This window comes from Drosophila arizonae, chromosome 2 (genome assembly GCF_054131065.1).
Source record: "Drosophila arizonae isolate 15081-1271.41 chromosome 2, UAZ_ARI_1.0, whole genome shotgun sequence".
Classification (NCBI taxonomy): domain Eukaryota; kingdom Metazoa; phylum Arthropoda; class Insecta; order Diptera; family Drosophilidae; genus Drosophila; species Drosophila arizonae.
The window spans coordinates 3,213,774-3,231,425 of record NC_142922.1 but is presented as its reverse complement, the minus strand read 5'-3'; the positions used below and the strand labels follow the sequence as shown (position 1 = coordinate 3,231,425).

Genomic DNA, 17,652 nt, shown 5'->3' with positions numbered 1-17,652 from the left:
CATTTTTTATTTTTGATTGTCTAATTAGTATTCGAATTATTCTCTTACTGAAGATCGAGTATATTTAAATTTCAGATCAGACGATCATTTATACATTAAAATCTTGATATCTCAATAGGACCGACAATTGGACTGCTGAGCGAACAGCAAGAGAGAACTAAATATTTAAATATTTTATGCACAATAGGGTATCTGCTGGTCATGCACTTCCGCCTTTAGTGCCTGGTTTATTACAGTTATCAAATATGAAATTTAAAGCCACCTTTATTATTAAATTAATATTTATTTTCTGGCTCTGTTTGCTTCAATCATTTCGTATGCTTCGCTTCTTTTCGATTGACTGGGAAGTACCGGCAGCTTAAGTGTCATTGTTGTTTCTGTATGTTGTTGTTGTTGCTGCTGCTGTATACCAAACTAGTTGTCTGCTGTCTTGTTGCTGTAGTCGCGCGTGCGCCTATACATTTTTAATGAGCTGCGACAAAAAAAAAAAAAAAAAAAAAAAAAAAAAAAAAACGAAAAAAAAAAAAAAAAACGTCGCATATTTATCATCCAAAACTTTTGCTGAACTTTCGGGTGAAGTTCTTTATTTAGAAATGACGTAAAATTCTTGAACTCTTAAGAATTTTTAACATATATATATCATATATGAGTATCTAATAAAAATACCTAACATTTCTTTATATTATACTTAATGTTTTTTTTTTTTTTTTAGATTTGGACTTTACCCTTTATAAAATTAAATTAGTTTAACCTTGAATTTGCTGGGAATTGAAATACATATTAGTATATAGGTCAGTTGCAGTGTATAAGGCAAGCGACTTAGCTTTAGATCTATTCAACTTATGTTAAAATCCACTATGTTTTATGCAATACCTGGGTGAAGGCGATTAAATCGATTAAGAAAGCAATAACAAAAATAGATTTGGATTCTGAAAGAGAGAGGGAAAACACAGGAATATATTCAAGCTGCGAAATTTAGAAATAGAAATGTATTCCGAACGATAGAAAAGGTATTTCCTCACAAGAACTCTTCTCCGACATTGAAAGATCAACGCCACGGTACTCCCAAATGGAGGAGGCCTTGGTCACTCTCACTTTCAAAGATCCCTTCTACACCCAATTTCCATTAAAATCAAACTCAAGAAACGAAGGCCGTAGAACGGGAGACAGTCTTTATTGGAAGAGCATTGTTATCAAGCTGGATGGGAATTTTTAACTAAATTAAATTAATTTACGATCAATGGAAGCCCTCGCTATAGCCGTAGCTGATGTGCTGCGGCTGATTGGCAGCACTGGCAGCGGTGGCCGAGGAGTACGCGTAGAGCATGGCGGCCAGAAAGGCGCCGTTGTTCATTAGGAGCGACATAATGGTGGCCATCTTGAGGGTGGGCAGGATGAAGGGCAGCAGGCTGCCCAAGAGTACGACGGGCAGGACGAGTATGGGCACAGCCACCTGGAGCATGGTCGTCTTGTAGGAATGTTTCTTCTTACGCCTTTTGAGCAGTCCACCGACGCCACCGCCGCCGCCACCGTCTTCGTCGTTGCCGCCTTGACCACCGCCCAGACCGCCCTTGTGCTTGGAGCTGCCTTCGACCTCCGGCACATAGATCTCCCCACTGGCACTGGCTCCGCTGCCGCTCGTGCCGCTCGGGCCGCCCAAGGTGCCGCCAGTCAGCGCGTGAAGATTCATGAGATGGAGCTCGTCGTCCGTATCGCGCCGGCGTGCTCGGCCCAGGCGCGACTTGATGGCTGCAGAGCATAGACATAGTCAGCGGCAAATATATCTCTCCTGGCGCACATACTCACCCTTCTTTAGGCTAAACTTGAGCTTGTTCTCCTTGCTGGGCACAACCTTGACCAGCATGCCGGGCAGAAAGTGCAGCTTGAGGTCGCGATTCTTGAAGAAGCGCTGAAATCTCTGCACCAGCCGCTGATTCAGCTCCTTCTCCGACATCTGCTGATACTTCTCTGTGATCAGGCTGCCCAGTTGCGTCTCCTGCCCGAAGAACTGGTCGAGAAAGTCGCGCGTCACATTGCCCGTCTGCGGCAACTGCTTCCGCTCCTCCAGCTTCTGCAGCACGAACAGCTTCGTGCAGCGCAGCATGCTGAACTCGCTCAGACACTCGTACAGTCGCATCGGTATGGTCGAGCCGAAAATGCGTGTCACGCAGTTCGGGCTTGAGGTATCGCAGGTTTTCAAGGCGCGCTGCAAAGTATGCAACACCAAATTTCACTTTCAACTTTACTATGTGGGCGGGGGAAGCAGTACTACGTGGGTATTACGTGGATTAGTGTAATCTCTTGAGTTTTTCATTGAAGGTTTACACTATTCAGATTGGTCTATCATATGATTAACAATCAACTAAGGTTATTTTTCTTTTTTGTTCAATATTATGAAGTAAAGAATCTTTATATTAGACAGAAAAATGAATTAATTGTAATATTTATTCCTCCAAATAGAGAGGATTTTGGAGCAAGACCTTCTCTTTCCAATCAACTAAAGTACTCATGATATTCACATTCATACTCATACTTATTTTTTCTTTCTTTTTGAGATGTTCAGAGTATGAGTAAAATTAGCTGGAGCACAAACTTAAAGTAACTAGATTTTGGTTCGGCATTTGAAATATATAGCTATAAAACTTTTGTTCGCTTACTGTAGTATTAACTTGTAACTGACAACAATTAAAATTTATGGATATACTAATTATATGCCTTTGCCTAGGGACACTAATTCACAATTGCTTTTAATTTAAATTTATATATCGTATTATTTATAGCAATACATTGAAATAATAAACTTGGATTAAAAATATAACATTTACAAATTTATTTATTTTTTTTTATTTTTTTAATTTTTTTATTTTGAGGATATAAACTAAGATATAACTTTCCTTGATAGCTCAGCAATATCAATACGATTCTGATATGTGACCACAATTTTAGCGTGATGAAGTCACAGACTTTGTTTTAATGGATGACCCTATACAGTAGTACTTTAATATACAATATCATACTGATATTATTATTGTATATTATTTCTCGTCATAAATTCTGCTGTCAATGTGGCCTAACACTCAACACCAATCTTATTTGATATATATTTTTATGCTTTACCCAATCAAAGGCCTGCGCGAGGCCCACGGCCAGCAGGATATGCACAGCGAGAACAATAACACGCATTGCGAAGTCTGAAGTTTGATATCTCGATGTGGGCACAACTGCACGAGAGCAGCAACAGCTTTGAACTGAATGCATCAGCCAGATCGCGGTGGCTGCCAGTGGCTGTCGATCCTGGTGGCCAAGCGCGGCACAGCCAACTGGTTTCACCAAGAGCGGCCAGTGGCGTTCGAGCTCTCGCCAATTTAGTTTAGCAGGTCACACTGGCTGGGGCCATGGCAGTGGCTGCAGTCTCTTCTGACTATCGGCGGTGCATCGTTGGCCCCTTTCGGCTGAGTTATAGTCGTCCCAGTTGCTGAAACGTACCAATTTTCAATGTCAAGAGTCAAAGAAAACAAAATGAAGAGCGAAGTGTTAACTGGATTATCGCACGATGTAATGATTGTTATTTAAAGCGTGCTGCCAGCTCTTATCAGTGACAGCCTTATCAGCACTTAGTTAAGGCCGAGCTGCGGGCAGGTGGCGGGGCGGTCGTTTAGAAACTTTGAAATTGTCTCAAAGTGGAACAATTGCAGCCGGACTTAAACTGGTTGACAATTGTATTGGCAGCGCCTTAATTAGCCGCACTGCCAATCAAGTGAGAGTTTTATTAATTAGTCGCCTGTCCATAATGAGATCTAAGTGCTAGAGAAATTCAATAATTATTTTCGATCAATTTTTTTCTCTTCGATTTGCGACCCAATTCGATTATCGGCGGGGGCGGGACTTTCTATCACGTTTAACAATCTGGAGCCGACGAAAGAACCGTAAATCATGACCCACCTGAGCTGCATACTAATCACGAGGTGATTTCACTTTCCATCAAAGACAACAACAAACAAATATTTGATTTCGTTAAATAATTGCGTTGTGTATTAAATAAATAAATTATTGTGTGTGTGTCTGTGTTGCTGTTTGGTAAATAGATAATTTAAACTAGACTTAAATTATTATTTGGTTGCATGCTCGCTCGCTGAGGTATTCTGTGGCCTGCGACCAGCTCCAGCCCATTCGAATTACCACTCCTTCTCCAGCCACACGGGCTGCTGGGTGTGCGAGTGGGAGTAGACGACGGGCACGGGTGCGGGCGCGGCAGCGTAGGCGGCTGCGGCCTGGACGGGCAGAGCACGGGAGAGCATCTGGCCAATGGCCAGCACCAGCAGAATGACACCGACGCCCAGGCCCTTTATCGAGACGACAGTCAAGGCGGCCAGCAGGGTGGTGATCACGCCCACAACAAATGCGCCCGGCACCAGGGCGAAGCTGATGCGGCGCAGGAAATGATGACCAAAGGTGCGACTCTCTGTTTACAACAATATAAATTATATACTATATATATGAGATGATCTAGCTCAGCTCTAGCTACTAACCAGTCACATCGGAGTCATTGCTGGCCTGCTGCTGGCAGAGCACCAAATCGCAGAGCAGACAGAGACCGAGCAGCGTGATTGCAAATTTCTGAGCGGCAGCCATTGTGTTGATGCTCTTTAATCCTGAGTGTATAATCCGTAATGCGATCTGCTCAATGCGCCCAATGTAGACGGTACCAGTGCTGGCTGACAATTGAATGTGCTGTCCACATTGACATTGGCTTTTATCTGAGGGCTGAGGTCTGGGCCATTGGCTACTTGAAATTCGACAGCCGGACGTCGCACGAACGTGCGCCAAACAAGCAATTCGTGCCGCTGCCGCCATGCGGAATGTCGCGCCGTTCGATGACCAATCTTACAACGGGTCAGTATACCCTAGGGACTGAGGGAAATGGCTTTCAAGTGGTATGTTGGCTTTGTCTTGGGGCATATGGGACAAGCGGAAGTTGATATTCTGAATCGATAAAAATCGATTGTGTTCGTAAGAAAACGGTAATTATCGATAGAAATATTGTTAAATTCAGTTAATTTTTGAATAGAACGAATAGTTTTGGCTGAGTTGTTTCAGCTTCTTTTTGACAGAGATTGATAAAGTTTTATTTATTTCAATACAAATCTTCAATAAAGATAGATAACAAAACCATATCGATACCCTTTTTTTTTTTTATTTTATTTTTTTTATTGATAATGATTGATAACAGATTCAATATCAATATACAGCTGATTCAAGCTGATATTGCAGTTGTTTCAAAAGTTGAGCTTCATTCGGGAAAGATCCTTTGCTCTAGACCTATTTATAAAAGTTGTTTTTTTTATACCCTGAACCCATTGAAAATGGGAAATCAGGGTATAATGGTTTTGTTGAAATGTATGTAACAGGCAGAAGGAGGCGTGGCAGACCCCACAAAGTATATATATTCTTGATCAGGGTGACGAGCTGAGTTGATTTGGCCCTGTCCGTCTGTCTGTCTGTCCGTCTGTCCGTCTGTCCGTCTGTCCGTCTGTCCGTCTGTCCGTATGTTTGAACGCGTCGATTTCCGAAGATATAAGAGCTAGAGACTTCAAATTTTTTGTAAAATGTTCGTAATTACAGCGCGGATATCGAGTTTATCATTAAAATTCGATAACTCATCCCGATCTTTTTTTTATCGATGAAAAACCTTATCGAAAACCAGTTATAAAATTATATCTTCTACACCTTTATTGCTAGAGTCTCCAAATTTTTTATATATGCTTATATGCAATTTATACAATTTCGGTTTTTGTTAAAATTTACCCCCCACCTCTAAATTCACCCCCTCACCCTCACTTTTGTAAAACGCGTATTTCAAATACTAGAGACTTGTGCTTTGGCAATTACATGCATATTCATGTTATAATCATAATCTGAAAGTTTCATGAAGATCGTACGTCCACAAAAAAAGTTATTAAACAATTAAGTTCTCATAGTAAGCGCACACTGCAGCCCATGCGTGTTTATGCGTGGGTGCTTGTGTGTGTATGTGTTTGTGTATGTGTGTGTGTTTCTTGTGTAAGCTGAAAGACGCGAAAAATTATTGAAATAGCTAGCACTCCAAGGGTTCAGGGGATCTCGTAGTCGAGCAGTCTCGACTAGAGCTTTCTTACTTGTTTTTTTTTCAAATTGTCTATAGGGCATCTACTAGTCGTTCAATGCTTACTATCTCGCTTATGTTTTATATCATATTTTTATTTTGAATATGCATAGCTATCAGTGATTTTCACTCTGCAACTCGGCGGTGGCAACTGCGTGCCCTTTAAGGTGCAAGCGATGAGACTCACTTTTGGATTTTCATTTGGCTTTGGCTTTGGTTTTTGCTTTGGCTTTGGTCATGTTGCACTTGGGTGCTCAGATTGAAAAACTTTGGGACATGGGCATTCTTTCACGACGCGTGTCTATATATTGAGGGCAGCTGCCGACAAATAGACGGAACCATTCGCTTTCATTTCTTCTTTTGTTTTTGCGTGTACATATACATATGAACAATATTGATTTATCAGCTAATTGACAAAAGGCAATGCATTTTAATTATCAATGCGTACCCATTGATAAATATATATGTGTGTGAGTGCAGACATACTTTTGGTAGGCATTGTTGAAGTCCACAATTCACTTTCATTACAAACTGCAAAAGCCCTCAAAACGTGTCTAGCCTCTAAAAAGACTGATCCATAATACAAGATTGTGATCTAGTATTATGAAGTGAATTACTTAAAAAGCGTACTCCGAATCAAATTCTATTGTATATACATAAGTACATAAGTACTTTAATAGTTGATAAGATAAGTTGAATCTAAGCTCTTCTAGTAATTCGCTTATCTAGAAAAAACTTCAATTTGCTATTGTTTTTTATGGAAGATAATGATTTTTATAAACCCTGAACACGTTTAAAATGGGAAATCAGAGTATAATATGTAGTTCTGTTAAGGCTTAAGTAACAAGTAGAAGTAGGCGTGGCATGCCATATATAGGTTCAGGCTGAGCAGCTGAATCAATCTAAGTATGTGCATCTCTCCTATCGGCCTCTATACCTTTTTACATATGGACTAGGCGTTTTTCTAGAGAATTTCCTTTTATAATTAAATTTAAGTACATATATTGAACTAATTATTTCCATAGAATTTACTTCTCTATACTAAATTCCATTATTCTATCTTTATCTATATATATTTATTATAATAATAATACTTATTTTTTTTTTTAAATATTTTTTGTGACAAATTGCTATGCATAAACAAAACTGTAAATACATCAGACACAGATCAAATTTCCAAATTACCTAGAATCGATTAGCAACGAGTTTAGATAAACGGCATTAAGTTATGTGAAAGTCGTTAGTTAGTGGAGAGACCAAATATGTTAAGCGGATTCAATAGCAATGGCAGAATTTACTTTCTAGCCTGGATTTCAGATACAGTTGTTGGCGACGCGAGACACCCGCTCCTAGCTCAATCAGAGCAATCGCAGCAATCGCAAAAGCTGGAGCAGAAATAAGATGGAGAAGCCGCACTACTAGAAGAAGAAGAAGCAGATCATTTGCCAGGCAATTCTGTCAACAACTTTCTCATGCGATAGCCGTCAGAGCTAATTGTCTCTGGTTATGGCCAAAGAATTACACGAGCGACCGTTAGCAGTCAGAGCAGGAGAGCAGCTCGCCAGACTACTTAACGTTTTCATATTATTTATGGCCAAGACGCAAGCTGGTCAATTACAGCTAAAAGAAATTCAATAATGGAGATCAATGAGAAATTGCAGGCCTACTCCAGATATCTATCGTGTTTGCACTGCAGGCCAACAATGTTTTGACCACAATTCAATTGGGGAAGATTCTGAATCGGCGTCGTCTTCCACTGCTTCTGCTTCTTCTTGGCTATCCAGTTGTGCCGCAAGATGTTGCAAGCGCGTTGTCAGTGACACAGTCTTAAGCTGGCTGTGCCCAATTCCAATACCAATTCCAGATCTGGTCTTGGCTTTCCTCGCAGCATGTTCTGCCACTGCGACAGCAATTGCTGCTGCTGCTGCTGCTGCTGCTGCTGCTGCTGCTGCTGCTGTTGTTGCTGCTGCAACTTGTGCAGCTGAGTTGATAAAATGCATGTGGCACGCCGATCGTGCCACATTTAGTGACTGGCCAGCGTGTGGTGCGCACACACTCAGTATTCAGTGCGACGATTCTTCTCTCTGACATGCACCAAAGATGAGCCGCTTTGTGAGTTTGTTAACGTTTTTCGCGCTGTGCGCCACCTTGGCCGGCAGCCAGCAGCAGGACACGGGCGAGGCGACCACTGCTGCCTCGGAGGAGGTTGCGCGCGGCCTGGCAAGCAGCTATGAGCCGGAAGATAGGCCGACGCAGCGGAGGAGCTCCCACATGTACATGGGCATCTATAAGAACTACAAGAGCACCTATCTGGGCAACAAGACGACCAGCGAGTATCGGAAGCGATTGCGTGAGCGGGTGAGTGCTGTGCACCTGGCCAACAATGAGGCGATTGAGGAGCCGGCCACCGAGGGAGATGAGTACCTGGAGCAGCAACAGCAGCAGGAGGTGGCCATCGATGATGCACTGGCGCAGGAGCTGCGCAACGAGGCGAATGCCGAAGCGCTGCTGGAGGCACAGACCGACGCTCCCGTCTATGATGAGAACGAGACGGCGGCGGGCAAGAAGCGGCGCAAGCGCAAACGCAAGAACCGTAACAATGTAAAGAAACTGGATGAGCAGCTGCCGGAGCCAGAGGCCGACTTGGATGAGGAGCCCAATGATGAGGCGGACAACGTGGAGCGCTACCATGTGGGACCCGGCCTGAATGTCAGCCTCGACATGAGCAACGATATCGTGCGCGTGAAGCTCGACGGCGAGAACTTAAAGGAGATACTCGCCGCGCGCTGGCTGACCGCGGATAACAGCGAAGAAGGTGAGTTCAAAGGCAATTGGAGATTATAGTGACGACTTAATATACATTTTTACCTGCAATTACATCTAGGTCGCGGCAAGAAGTATGACATGATGACCAAAGTGCTGCCGCTGTTCATCTTACCTTTTCTCATCCAATCGGCGATTGTGCCGTTCCTGGTTACCAAGCTGAAGCTGCTGCTGGTCAAGTCCATTTTAGTCGGCAAGCTGGCCATATTCCTGCTCATCATATCGGCCATCAAGAACAGCAACAAAATGATGCAGTCCTACGAGGTGGCGCCCTCCTATTGGGCCAGCGAGCCCAGCCGCAGATCCGAGCTGGCGGCGGCTGCCTCATCCGCGTCAGCTGCCTACAATGGTTACCGAGTGGAGGGCAAACCCACTGCCTGGGTCAACTAGAGACAGGGAGAGACAGGGAGAGAGAGAGAGAGAGCTTGAGAGAGAGAGGGAGCGGGAATGAGTGAGAGAGTTTAGACAGCTAGTTGATCAAACAAACAAAAGACACAAATTGCAATAAGTTTCGCATTAAGTTATAAAATATGAAAATAAAATAAAAAGAAATCTGGTGCGTCGCTGTGTTTTATTTAAAAAATAAAAAAATTGCTAGAAAATGAGTGCCAGTAATAAAATAAAATTAATACTCAGATCAAAAATCCAGTCAGATTGCTTTAGTCGGGTGTACTTGACTAGAAAATATATTACACCATTGCACTCAACATTCGGTCACTCTACTCTTCTAATTTTATACATATCGCTTGCTCTAGATGACAATTCTAAAATTTGAAGAGCATATTAAGTATATTCATATGTGTAGGGTATGGCATGAAATATTTTTTTGGTAAATTTAGTGGAAAATTTTATGATATTCAAATTCCAAATTATAAGAAAAATCGGTGAATTCATAATAATTCATAATGAGCAAAAAGATCTTTAAAAAAAAATTATATTAAGAATTGAAAATTTAAAGCTGTATAAAAGAAAATGGGTAGATAGATTCAGGTCCTTGCCAAGGTTAAATAATATACATAAATATGTAATAAAAATAAATATGTACTTTACGCATCCTTCTGCTTGTTCAGAAGTTAAGATCGTCAAAAAAAAAAAAAAGAAAAAGTTCTATATTTATAACATTTCCAAATTAGTAATGCGCGTTTATGTTCAATTTGTTTGTGCCTCTGAGCTGATTAGATATTAGAACTTAGATATTAGATATTAGACAATAACTATAATTCGATTATCGCATGACATCAACATTAGATGGCCTGGCACTGATTAGATATTCGACTAACTAATGTAATTACCGTATGACATCAACTTTACGTTCAGTCTGGTGAATATACCCAATTCAAATGTTAAATGATTTCTGCACAGTAATATTTTTCGATTTACGTATTTTTATTGTTCATTATTATTGTTGTCAATAAATTAGAGTTATGCATATATAAATTAGCTTAGGTCTAACTAAATAATTGCAGCTGTGGCTGGGCTCAACCAGCGCCCTCAATTGGCTAAGTCTCGCTCTCTCTCCGACTCTCTGTGGATACCTCTCTCGCTCTATCTCCCTCTCTTTCTCTCTGGCTTAGTAGCAGCTGTAGTGCCTTTCCAGCTGAATGCAAACATCGCATTGCAGGCGAAAGCCCCAGACCAGCTTGCAGTTGCAGCGCCGTTCGCTGCGCAGGTGCTGGGATCGCACGCGGAATCCACAGACGCGGCAGAGCTGCTGGCAGGAGAGGCGCTCGTCGGCAGTGCTGCCCGTGTGCTTGGAGCACTGGCGTCCACGGGTGCCCGTCCAGCGCCCGCTCGCCTCCGGCTGGCAGTAGTTGGGCGAGTCCAGCATATAGACAAGCGAGTCGAGCGGTATGTTCTCCCACATGATCTTCAGGTTGCTGGCGGTCGTGTCCAGCTGTATGGCGTCGTCGTACATGTTGAGCAGGTCCTGGGCAATTGACTCGAATGGCTTGAGCACCTGCACGCACTTCTTCTCCAGGCAGCTGCCTTGCGGACTGTGCTGGATGCAGCGGCATTCCTGCTCCAGCGACTTCTCCAATAGCGCGCCCACCACGCGCTGATTGTGGCCCAAAGCTCCGGAGCCCACGCCATAGCGCTGCTCGTACAGCTGCATGGCCTTGGCCGGCTCATGGGCGCAGGGCACGTTGAGGGCGCTGTCGGTGCAGCCGCAGCCAGCGATGACGCCATTGGCGCAGTCCTTGGTGAGCGTGTGCAAGATGGAGGCCATGGAGATGGCAGCCACATAGACGTCTTCGCGATCCAGCGCCTGGGCTGGAGTTGGTGACGTGCGACGCCTGATAAAGTCCTGGTTGGGGCAATTCCAGCGCTGCCACTTGAAGCTCCGCTGACAACTGGCGATGGCCTGGTCCAAGCTGCTGCTGCTGATGGCCTCCCAGGAGAGTGGCGCCTGGAACTGTGTGTATTGGTAGTAGTTTAGTGGCTCCGTCAAGCTGGCAGCCGTTGCACTGCTCGCCAGGCTCAAGAATATTTGTATGATATAAAACATGGTGTTCTCTGGGTGTGTGTGTGTGTTCTCGTTGCTGTCGTTAGGTCGACTGTGTCCTGGCTGGAGCCAACCGCTCGGTTTTATACCCAGTGTAGGAACTGTGGGCCGTGGGAAATACGAGACGAGATCAAAAAACCGGAAATTTGCCTTTTTTCCACTTGGGACTTTTTCATGAACAGAAGAAACTCCCAGCGCGTCGCACAAATAACCCAACAGATCCCGGCGATCCGACGCAATTGCGGAGCAGCCCAATTTCGTAGCGCTCTACCTGTGAGGCAGGCCGACTTGGAGGATCTTGGCCGTCGCGTTATCAACTTTCCCACGCTTAGGCAGGTAGATATCCTACGGCGCCTGAACGTGCTCATGAATGAAACTCAATCGATTCCATTCAGTTTTACGGACTTTCCCAACTTCCCGTACTCTGGCTGCAGTCCCTCGTCCCTGTGTTTTGCCAACTCGGCTGGCAAAGCCAATTATATAACAAAACATATGACAAATAATACAATTTGGAAAATTAATTGCGCTTTGCGGTAAGCTGTTTGAGAATCCCGCTAACAGTTAACAGACTGCCAGACCGAATTCGTTGTCCTGGTATTACCGAATCTCTCGATGCGGCCCGAATGCCATGAGTCAATCATCGAGTGCAAAGTTCACTATCAATATATTATCAGGAATCAACACGCTTTTACGATTTAATCGGAAAACAAAGGGCGTAGGAGAATAGATGGGAAAACGAATTGGGCGAAACGTATTGGGCGAATACCCTGTAGGCAATGGGGGTGCAATGGCTGCGGGCCTACTCTACAATGGGTGCACACGTGCTAGACATAAATTTAAGGTTGATAACTCTTATGTATCATCTATAAATGAATAGAGTTCTGGTGAATAAAATGTATAGAGTGTCTACAGATGCCTTATAGGGCATGTCATAGTCAGACTTATCGATCAACATATGATTCGGCAATATATATTCATGTAATATTGATAACAATTAAGCTTACTCATATCGCTTATCTATCTAATCCCAATTTATAGCACCACTTGAAGAGGACTGGCAACAATATTATTGCGAAACATCTATAAATTTGCTGAGAGCGAGAATGAGAGACTTCCTTTTAATGGGTGGCACACTTTTTCCTAGTGGTAAAGTCATTGTCTTACATTTCCCCAGTCGTCCCGCTTAAAAACATGCGCGGAAATTTCTTGTTTTGGGTTTTAACACAATGAAAATACCAAAAACTCGCTATCTCTAATTAGGCCGAGAATTCCATACCGGAAAAGGGTTTTTTAAGTACCTAAGGCGCCGGGGTAAGTACACAAAAACGAAAGCCGATCCGATCGATCGATCAGGTAGTCAACGATTGGTCAATTGGTCTTACAAGAGATATATATTTACATATAGGTATATACACATATGGGCGCCGGCGCTAGGGAAAGTTAGGATGCTGGCGCCGGGAGTTTCTCGAAAAATGTTCTCGAAATATTGGAAATTCGCGCAGATTTTTGGCATTTCTCAAATCTAATCAATGCGTAAAAATTGAATCCCGCTAATACGGCCATTTGGAATGGAGTGGCCCGTAAATAAGCTAGATCATTAAAAATCTATAGATACACAGAGCGACAGACTGAGTGAGAGAGAGGAGTAGAGAGAGGGAGAGAGAGACTTGTGATAGCGATTAGATTAGCAACGAGATATCAGTTCTCGGGCTGATGGTTACCTCTCGCTAGTTGTCCGTAGCTAGCGCTTATTTGCGATTTGAATGTCGCCCGTTTTGGATTAGCCCGCATCGTTCACGTCAATATGATAATAACTGCTAAGGTGGTTAGCATTTGCCTGGGCGTGGCACTCACTGCCTTCACCATCTCCACAATCGTGCTGGCCGTGCAGAAGGCGGATTTGAAGGCGGATTTGCGCGATGCACAGGAGAAATTAGATCAGCTCGAGGCTGGTTTCACGTCCACCACGGCTGTACCCAGTTCCCCTACTGAGAGCACCACTGTGGAGCCGGGCCCCACAGAACCGCCGGAGAAAATTGACTATCGTCTGCCGACCGCATTGACACCCACAAACTATGATCTCTATTTGTATCCGAATATCGAGACGGGTGAGTTTACGGGCGAGGAGACAATTAGCATAACCGTGAACGAGCCTACGGATAAGATAGTACTGCATTCGCTAAACTTGAATATCAAAAGTGCGCACGTCTATCAGGCGATCGAGCCAACCATTGCGGTCAAGGACTACGAGTTCGATGCGGTTCGCGAGTTTCTCATCATCCACCTGACCCAGGATCTGACCAAGGGTGCAACTGTATTGCTCACCCTCGAGTTTTCCGGCAATATGGAAAATAAAATTGTTGGTCTGTATAGCTCGTCCTATGTAAAGGCCGACGAAAGTCGCAAAAAAATAGCCACCTCCAAGTTCGAGCCGACCTATGCCCGCCAGGCGTTCCCCTGCTTCGATGAGCCCGCCCTGAAGGCCACCTTCGAGATCACGTTGGTGCATCCGAAGGACGGCGACTACCATTCGCTCTCCAACATGAATGTGGAGGATCAGCTGGAGAAGGACACCTACACAGAGGTGCGGTTTGCCAAGAGCGTGCCGATGAGCACATACCTCGCGTGCTTCATTGTCTCCGACTTTAAGTCGAAGACAGTGAAGATCGATACGAAGGGCATTGGCGAGCCCTTCGACATGGGCGTTTATGCCACACCCGAACAGATCGAGAAGGTCGACTTTGCCACGACGGTGGGCAAGGGCGTCATTGAATACTACATCGACTATTTCCAAATCGAGTACCCGCTGCCCAAGCTGGATATGGCCGCCATACCCGATTTCGTGTCGGGCGCCATGGAGCACTGGGGTCTGGTCACCTATCGGGAGACCTCGCTGCTGTACGAGGAGGCCACCAGCTCCACGGTGAACAAGCAGCGCGTTGCCAGTGTGATAGCCCACGAATTTGCGCACATGTGGTTCGGTAATTTAGGTATGTCCACTCCAGATAAGCGGGGGGATAAGCTCGGCTAATATTTCATTTCGTTTCGATTTTATATTCGGTCTGGTATCAGTTACTATGCATTGGTGGAATGATTTATGGCTGAACGAGGGTTTCGCCAGCTTTATTGAATATCTGGGCGTGGATTCCGTCTTTCCCGAATGGAATATGGCAAGTCTTGGCGTTATAAATAACTTTCTATTTTCATTATGTGGGCTTAGTCTAATTTTATTTCATCTTCCAGCGGGATCAATTTATTGTGAGCACTTTGCATGCAGTGTTCAACCTGGATGGCACTCTGGGCTCACATCCCATCATTCAGAAGGTTGAGAATCCCGATCAGATAACAGAGATCTTTGACACCATTACGTATTCCAAAGGCTCCTCGCTGGTGCGCATGTTGGAAGATTTTCTGGGCGAGACAATCTTTCGCCGAGCGGTTACCAATTATCTCAATGAATACAAATACCAGAACGCCGTAACGGACAACTTCTTTGCCGAGATTGACAAATTGGGGCTGGACTTTAATGTGACGGACATCATGCTGACATGGACGGTGCAGGTGAGCATGTGCGGTGGATTGATGATGATGATGATCGGCTAGTTGTGCAGCAAGCTTCCCGATTTACATACACATCTCTAACCCAATTTTTATGGCTGCCGTGTTTTAGATGGGTCTGCCGGTAGTCACGATCACCAAGGTTACCGACACTGAATACAAATTGACACAGAAGCGTTTCTTGTCCAATCCGAATGACTATAACGTGGTGCATGAGCCCTCGGAATTCAAGTAAATTTTCTAGTGTTATCTTTAGTTGATTTTTTGTCTCTCGATACTCACACATATATTATATGTACGATTGCAGCTATCGCTGGTCCATACCCATCACATATACGACCAGCCAAGATCCCACGGTGAAGCGCGAATGGTTTTATCACGATAAGAGCGAAAGTAAGTGATCAAATCGATTTGCATTGCTTATCTTATCGTTTAAATCGTTTATGTTTTTCCTTTCTTTACAGTCACTATAACCGTGCCCACTGCTGTGGATTGGATCAAGTTCAATTACGATCAAGTGGGCTATTATCGGGTCAACTATGATCAGTCCCTCTGGGCGTCGCTGGCCAATCAGATGGTGGCCAAGCCAGAGGCATTCAGTGCCGGCGATCGTGCCTCCCTGTTGAATGATGCCTTCGCCCTGGCTGATGCCACTCAGCTGCCCTACGAGATTGCCTTCGACATGACCAAGTACTTGGACAAGGAGGTGGAGTATGTGCCCTGGAGCGTGGCTGCGTCCAAGCTGACCTCGCTGAAGCACACTCTCTTCTACACCAGCAGCTATGCCAAGTTCAAGAAATATGCCACAGCTCTGATTGAGCCGATTTACACGTCGCTCACCTGGACGGTAGGAGAGGATCATTTGGATAAGTAAGTGGGGTTTTCATAGAACCAGAACTGAGGGGGAATTGCGGTGGATTTTCTTTAATCTAATCCGGGAGTTATTGAAAAATGGGAGATGAGGTAGCTTCGTATAGAAATAGGAATATAGAAAATTTTTGATTTATCGATTACTTACTAAAGTAATGTATATCGATAGCTGGGCTTGGAATACTTATTAGTATTCTTCCTTCCTTATCCACTTAACTCTATCTGTCTTTCTCAATTCTCTTCCTCAGCCGCCTACGTGTGACCGCCCTGAGTGCCGCTTGTTCGTTGGGTTTAGAGTCCTGCTTGACAGAGGGCGGTCAGCAGTTCAAGGCCTGGCTTGCCACGCCCGATAAGCGACCCAATCCCGATGTGCGCGAGACTGTCTACTACTATGGCATGCAGTCGGTGGGCAACCAGGAGATTTGGGATACCGTCTGGGAGCTGTTCGTCAATGAGGCCGACGCCAGTGAGAAGTCGAAGCTGATGTATGGCCTGGCCGCCGTACAGGAGCCTTGGCTGCTGCAGCGCTACATTGATCTGGCCTGGAATGAGGAGTATGTGCGTGGCCAGGATTACTTCACTTGCCTGACCTACATCTCGGCCAATCCCATGGGCGAGCCGCTGGTGTGGGACTATGTGCGCGAGCACTGGCCGCAGCTGGTGGCCCGCTTTGGCCTCAACGAACGCTACTTGGGCAATCTGATACCATCGATAACGGCGCGATTCCACACTCAGACCAAGCTCGAGGAAATGGAACAGTTCTTTGCCAAGTACCCGGAGGCGGGTGCGGGCACAGCAGCACGCGTGCGTGCCCTGGAGACAGTCAAGAACAACATTGTGTGGCTGGCCGAAAATCTCGAAAGCGTCGATGCCTGGCTGGAGCAGCAACAGCGACTGAACTAGCCCCAAGCACCTGACCAACTGGGGCAATCGTAGTGGACGTGCTCACAAAACAGAGTCACAAAGTTTTTTTTTTAACCATCGAATTGCCATTGTAAAGATTAGAGAACTGCAGAGAAACACATAAATGACAATAAAGAAATTTTTCAAATGGATATCGGAATAGCTCCATAAACCAGATATGTGGAAGAGTGTTGGACACAGGGTGAAGTCATGGGACAATGTTGCCTATGAAAAATAGAAACAGCTTAAGAATAGGCGAATAGCATGAAATTATGTCATGTGCTTCCCAGATTCAGTCTGTTTCGATAATACATATCTTAAAATTATTTGATTTACATATATGAGTGCGGCTCAAATCTTAAAAAATCGAGTAATTAATAAAATTACACATATGACCATATTAACGTGATTCTGGATCAATATTTATCGATCGGATCGGATCGAACAGAATTTGATAAGTTTATCGTATACGTAATACTAAAAGAAGAATGAATATAATGAGAATGAGAAGAAGAAAAATAAGAAAGAAGGCAAAAAAGGTTAACTCTAATGTTCAATTCAAGCAAAGTTGTTCTTCGATATTTATCGATATGTTCAAATTCAAATTTATATGAAGATATATGAAGAGATATACGATATACTCCCATCAAATTTGTGTTTCAAAATCTATATTTACCGACAAAATCAATCAACTATAATGCATATAATAGGCATATAATACGAAACGAATGAATTTTAGTGTGAAAATTTTCTGAAACTTAAGTAAAACCGTATATGTAGATTGAATATATTAATCAATATAATATTTACAGTTGGTGCTGATAGCTTTATTATTAAGCCGAGGAGAATGACA

At 44.0% G+C, this 17,652-nt stretch overlaps 5 protein-coding genes across 5 annotated transcripts; 2 read left to right on the top strand and 3 right to left on the bottom strand.

The window, feature by feature from the left end:
- Positions 1-731: 731 nt before the first annotated feature.
- LOC108612729 (uncharacterized) lies at positions 732-3,467 on the bottom strand. Its single transcript, XM_018005742.2, has 3 exons — positions 3,118-3,467; positions 1,807-2,206; positions 732-1,749 (listed from the first exon to the last, which is right to left on the bottom strand). The coding sequence occupies exons 1-3, from the start codon at positions 3,256-3,258 to the stop codon at positions 1,238-1,240; spliced, it is 1,053 nt and encodes a 350-aa protein (XP_017861231.2). The 5' UTR covers positions 3,259-3,467; the 3' UTR covers positions 732-1,237.
- Positions 3,468-4,004: 537 nt separating this feature from the next.
- On the bottom strand, positions 4,005-4,753 carry apn (apnoia). Its single transcript, XM_018018364.2, has 2 exons — positions 4,530-4,753; positions 4,005-4,462 (listed from the first exon to the last, which is right to left on the bottom strand). Exons 1-2 carry the CDS (start codon positions 4,630-4,632, stop codon positions 4,176-4,178), a joined length of 390 nt encoding a protein of 129 aa, XP_017873853.2. The 5' UTR covers positions 4,633-4,753; the 3' UTR covers positions 4,005-4,175.
- Positions 4,754-8,175: 3,422 nt separating this feature from the next.
- On the top strand, positions 8,176-9,711 carry Osi22 (Osiris 22). The gene is made up of 2 exons (XM_018019022.2): positions 8,176-8,957; positions 9,027-9,711. The coding sequence occupies exons 1-2, from the start codon at positions 8,243-8,245 to the stop codon at positions 9,353-9,355; spliced, it is 1,044 nt and encodes a 347-aa protein (XP_017874511.1). The 5' UTR covers positions 8,176-8,242; the 3' UTR covers positions 9,356-9,711.
- A 498-nt stretch (positions 9,712-10,209) lies between these two features.
- Positions 10,210-13,136, bottom strand: wntD (wnt inhibitor of Dorsal). Its single transcript, XM_018019023.2, has one exon. It carries the CDS (start codon positions 11,469-11,471, stop codon positions 10,536-10,538), a length of 936 nt encoding a protein of 311 aa, XP_017874512.1. The 5' UTR covers positions 11,472-13,136; the 3' UTR covers positions 10,210-10,535.
- Positions 13,137-13,272: 136 nt separating this feature from the next.
- LOC108621603 (glutamyl aminopeptidase) lies at positions 13,273-16,951 on the top strand. Its single transcript, XM_018019019.2, has 7 exons — positions 13,273-14,458; positions 14,541-14,638; positions 14,712-15,029; positions 15,139-15,257; positions 15,334-15,419; positions 15,491-15,896; positions 16,145-16,951. The coding sequence occupies exons 1-7, from the start codon at positions 13,273-13,275 to the stop codon at positions 16,797-16,799; spliced, it is 2,868 nt and encodes a 955-aa protein (XP_017874508.1). The 3' UTR covers positions 16,800-16,951.
- The last annotated feature ends 701 nt before the right edge of the window (positions 16,952-17,652 follow it).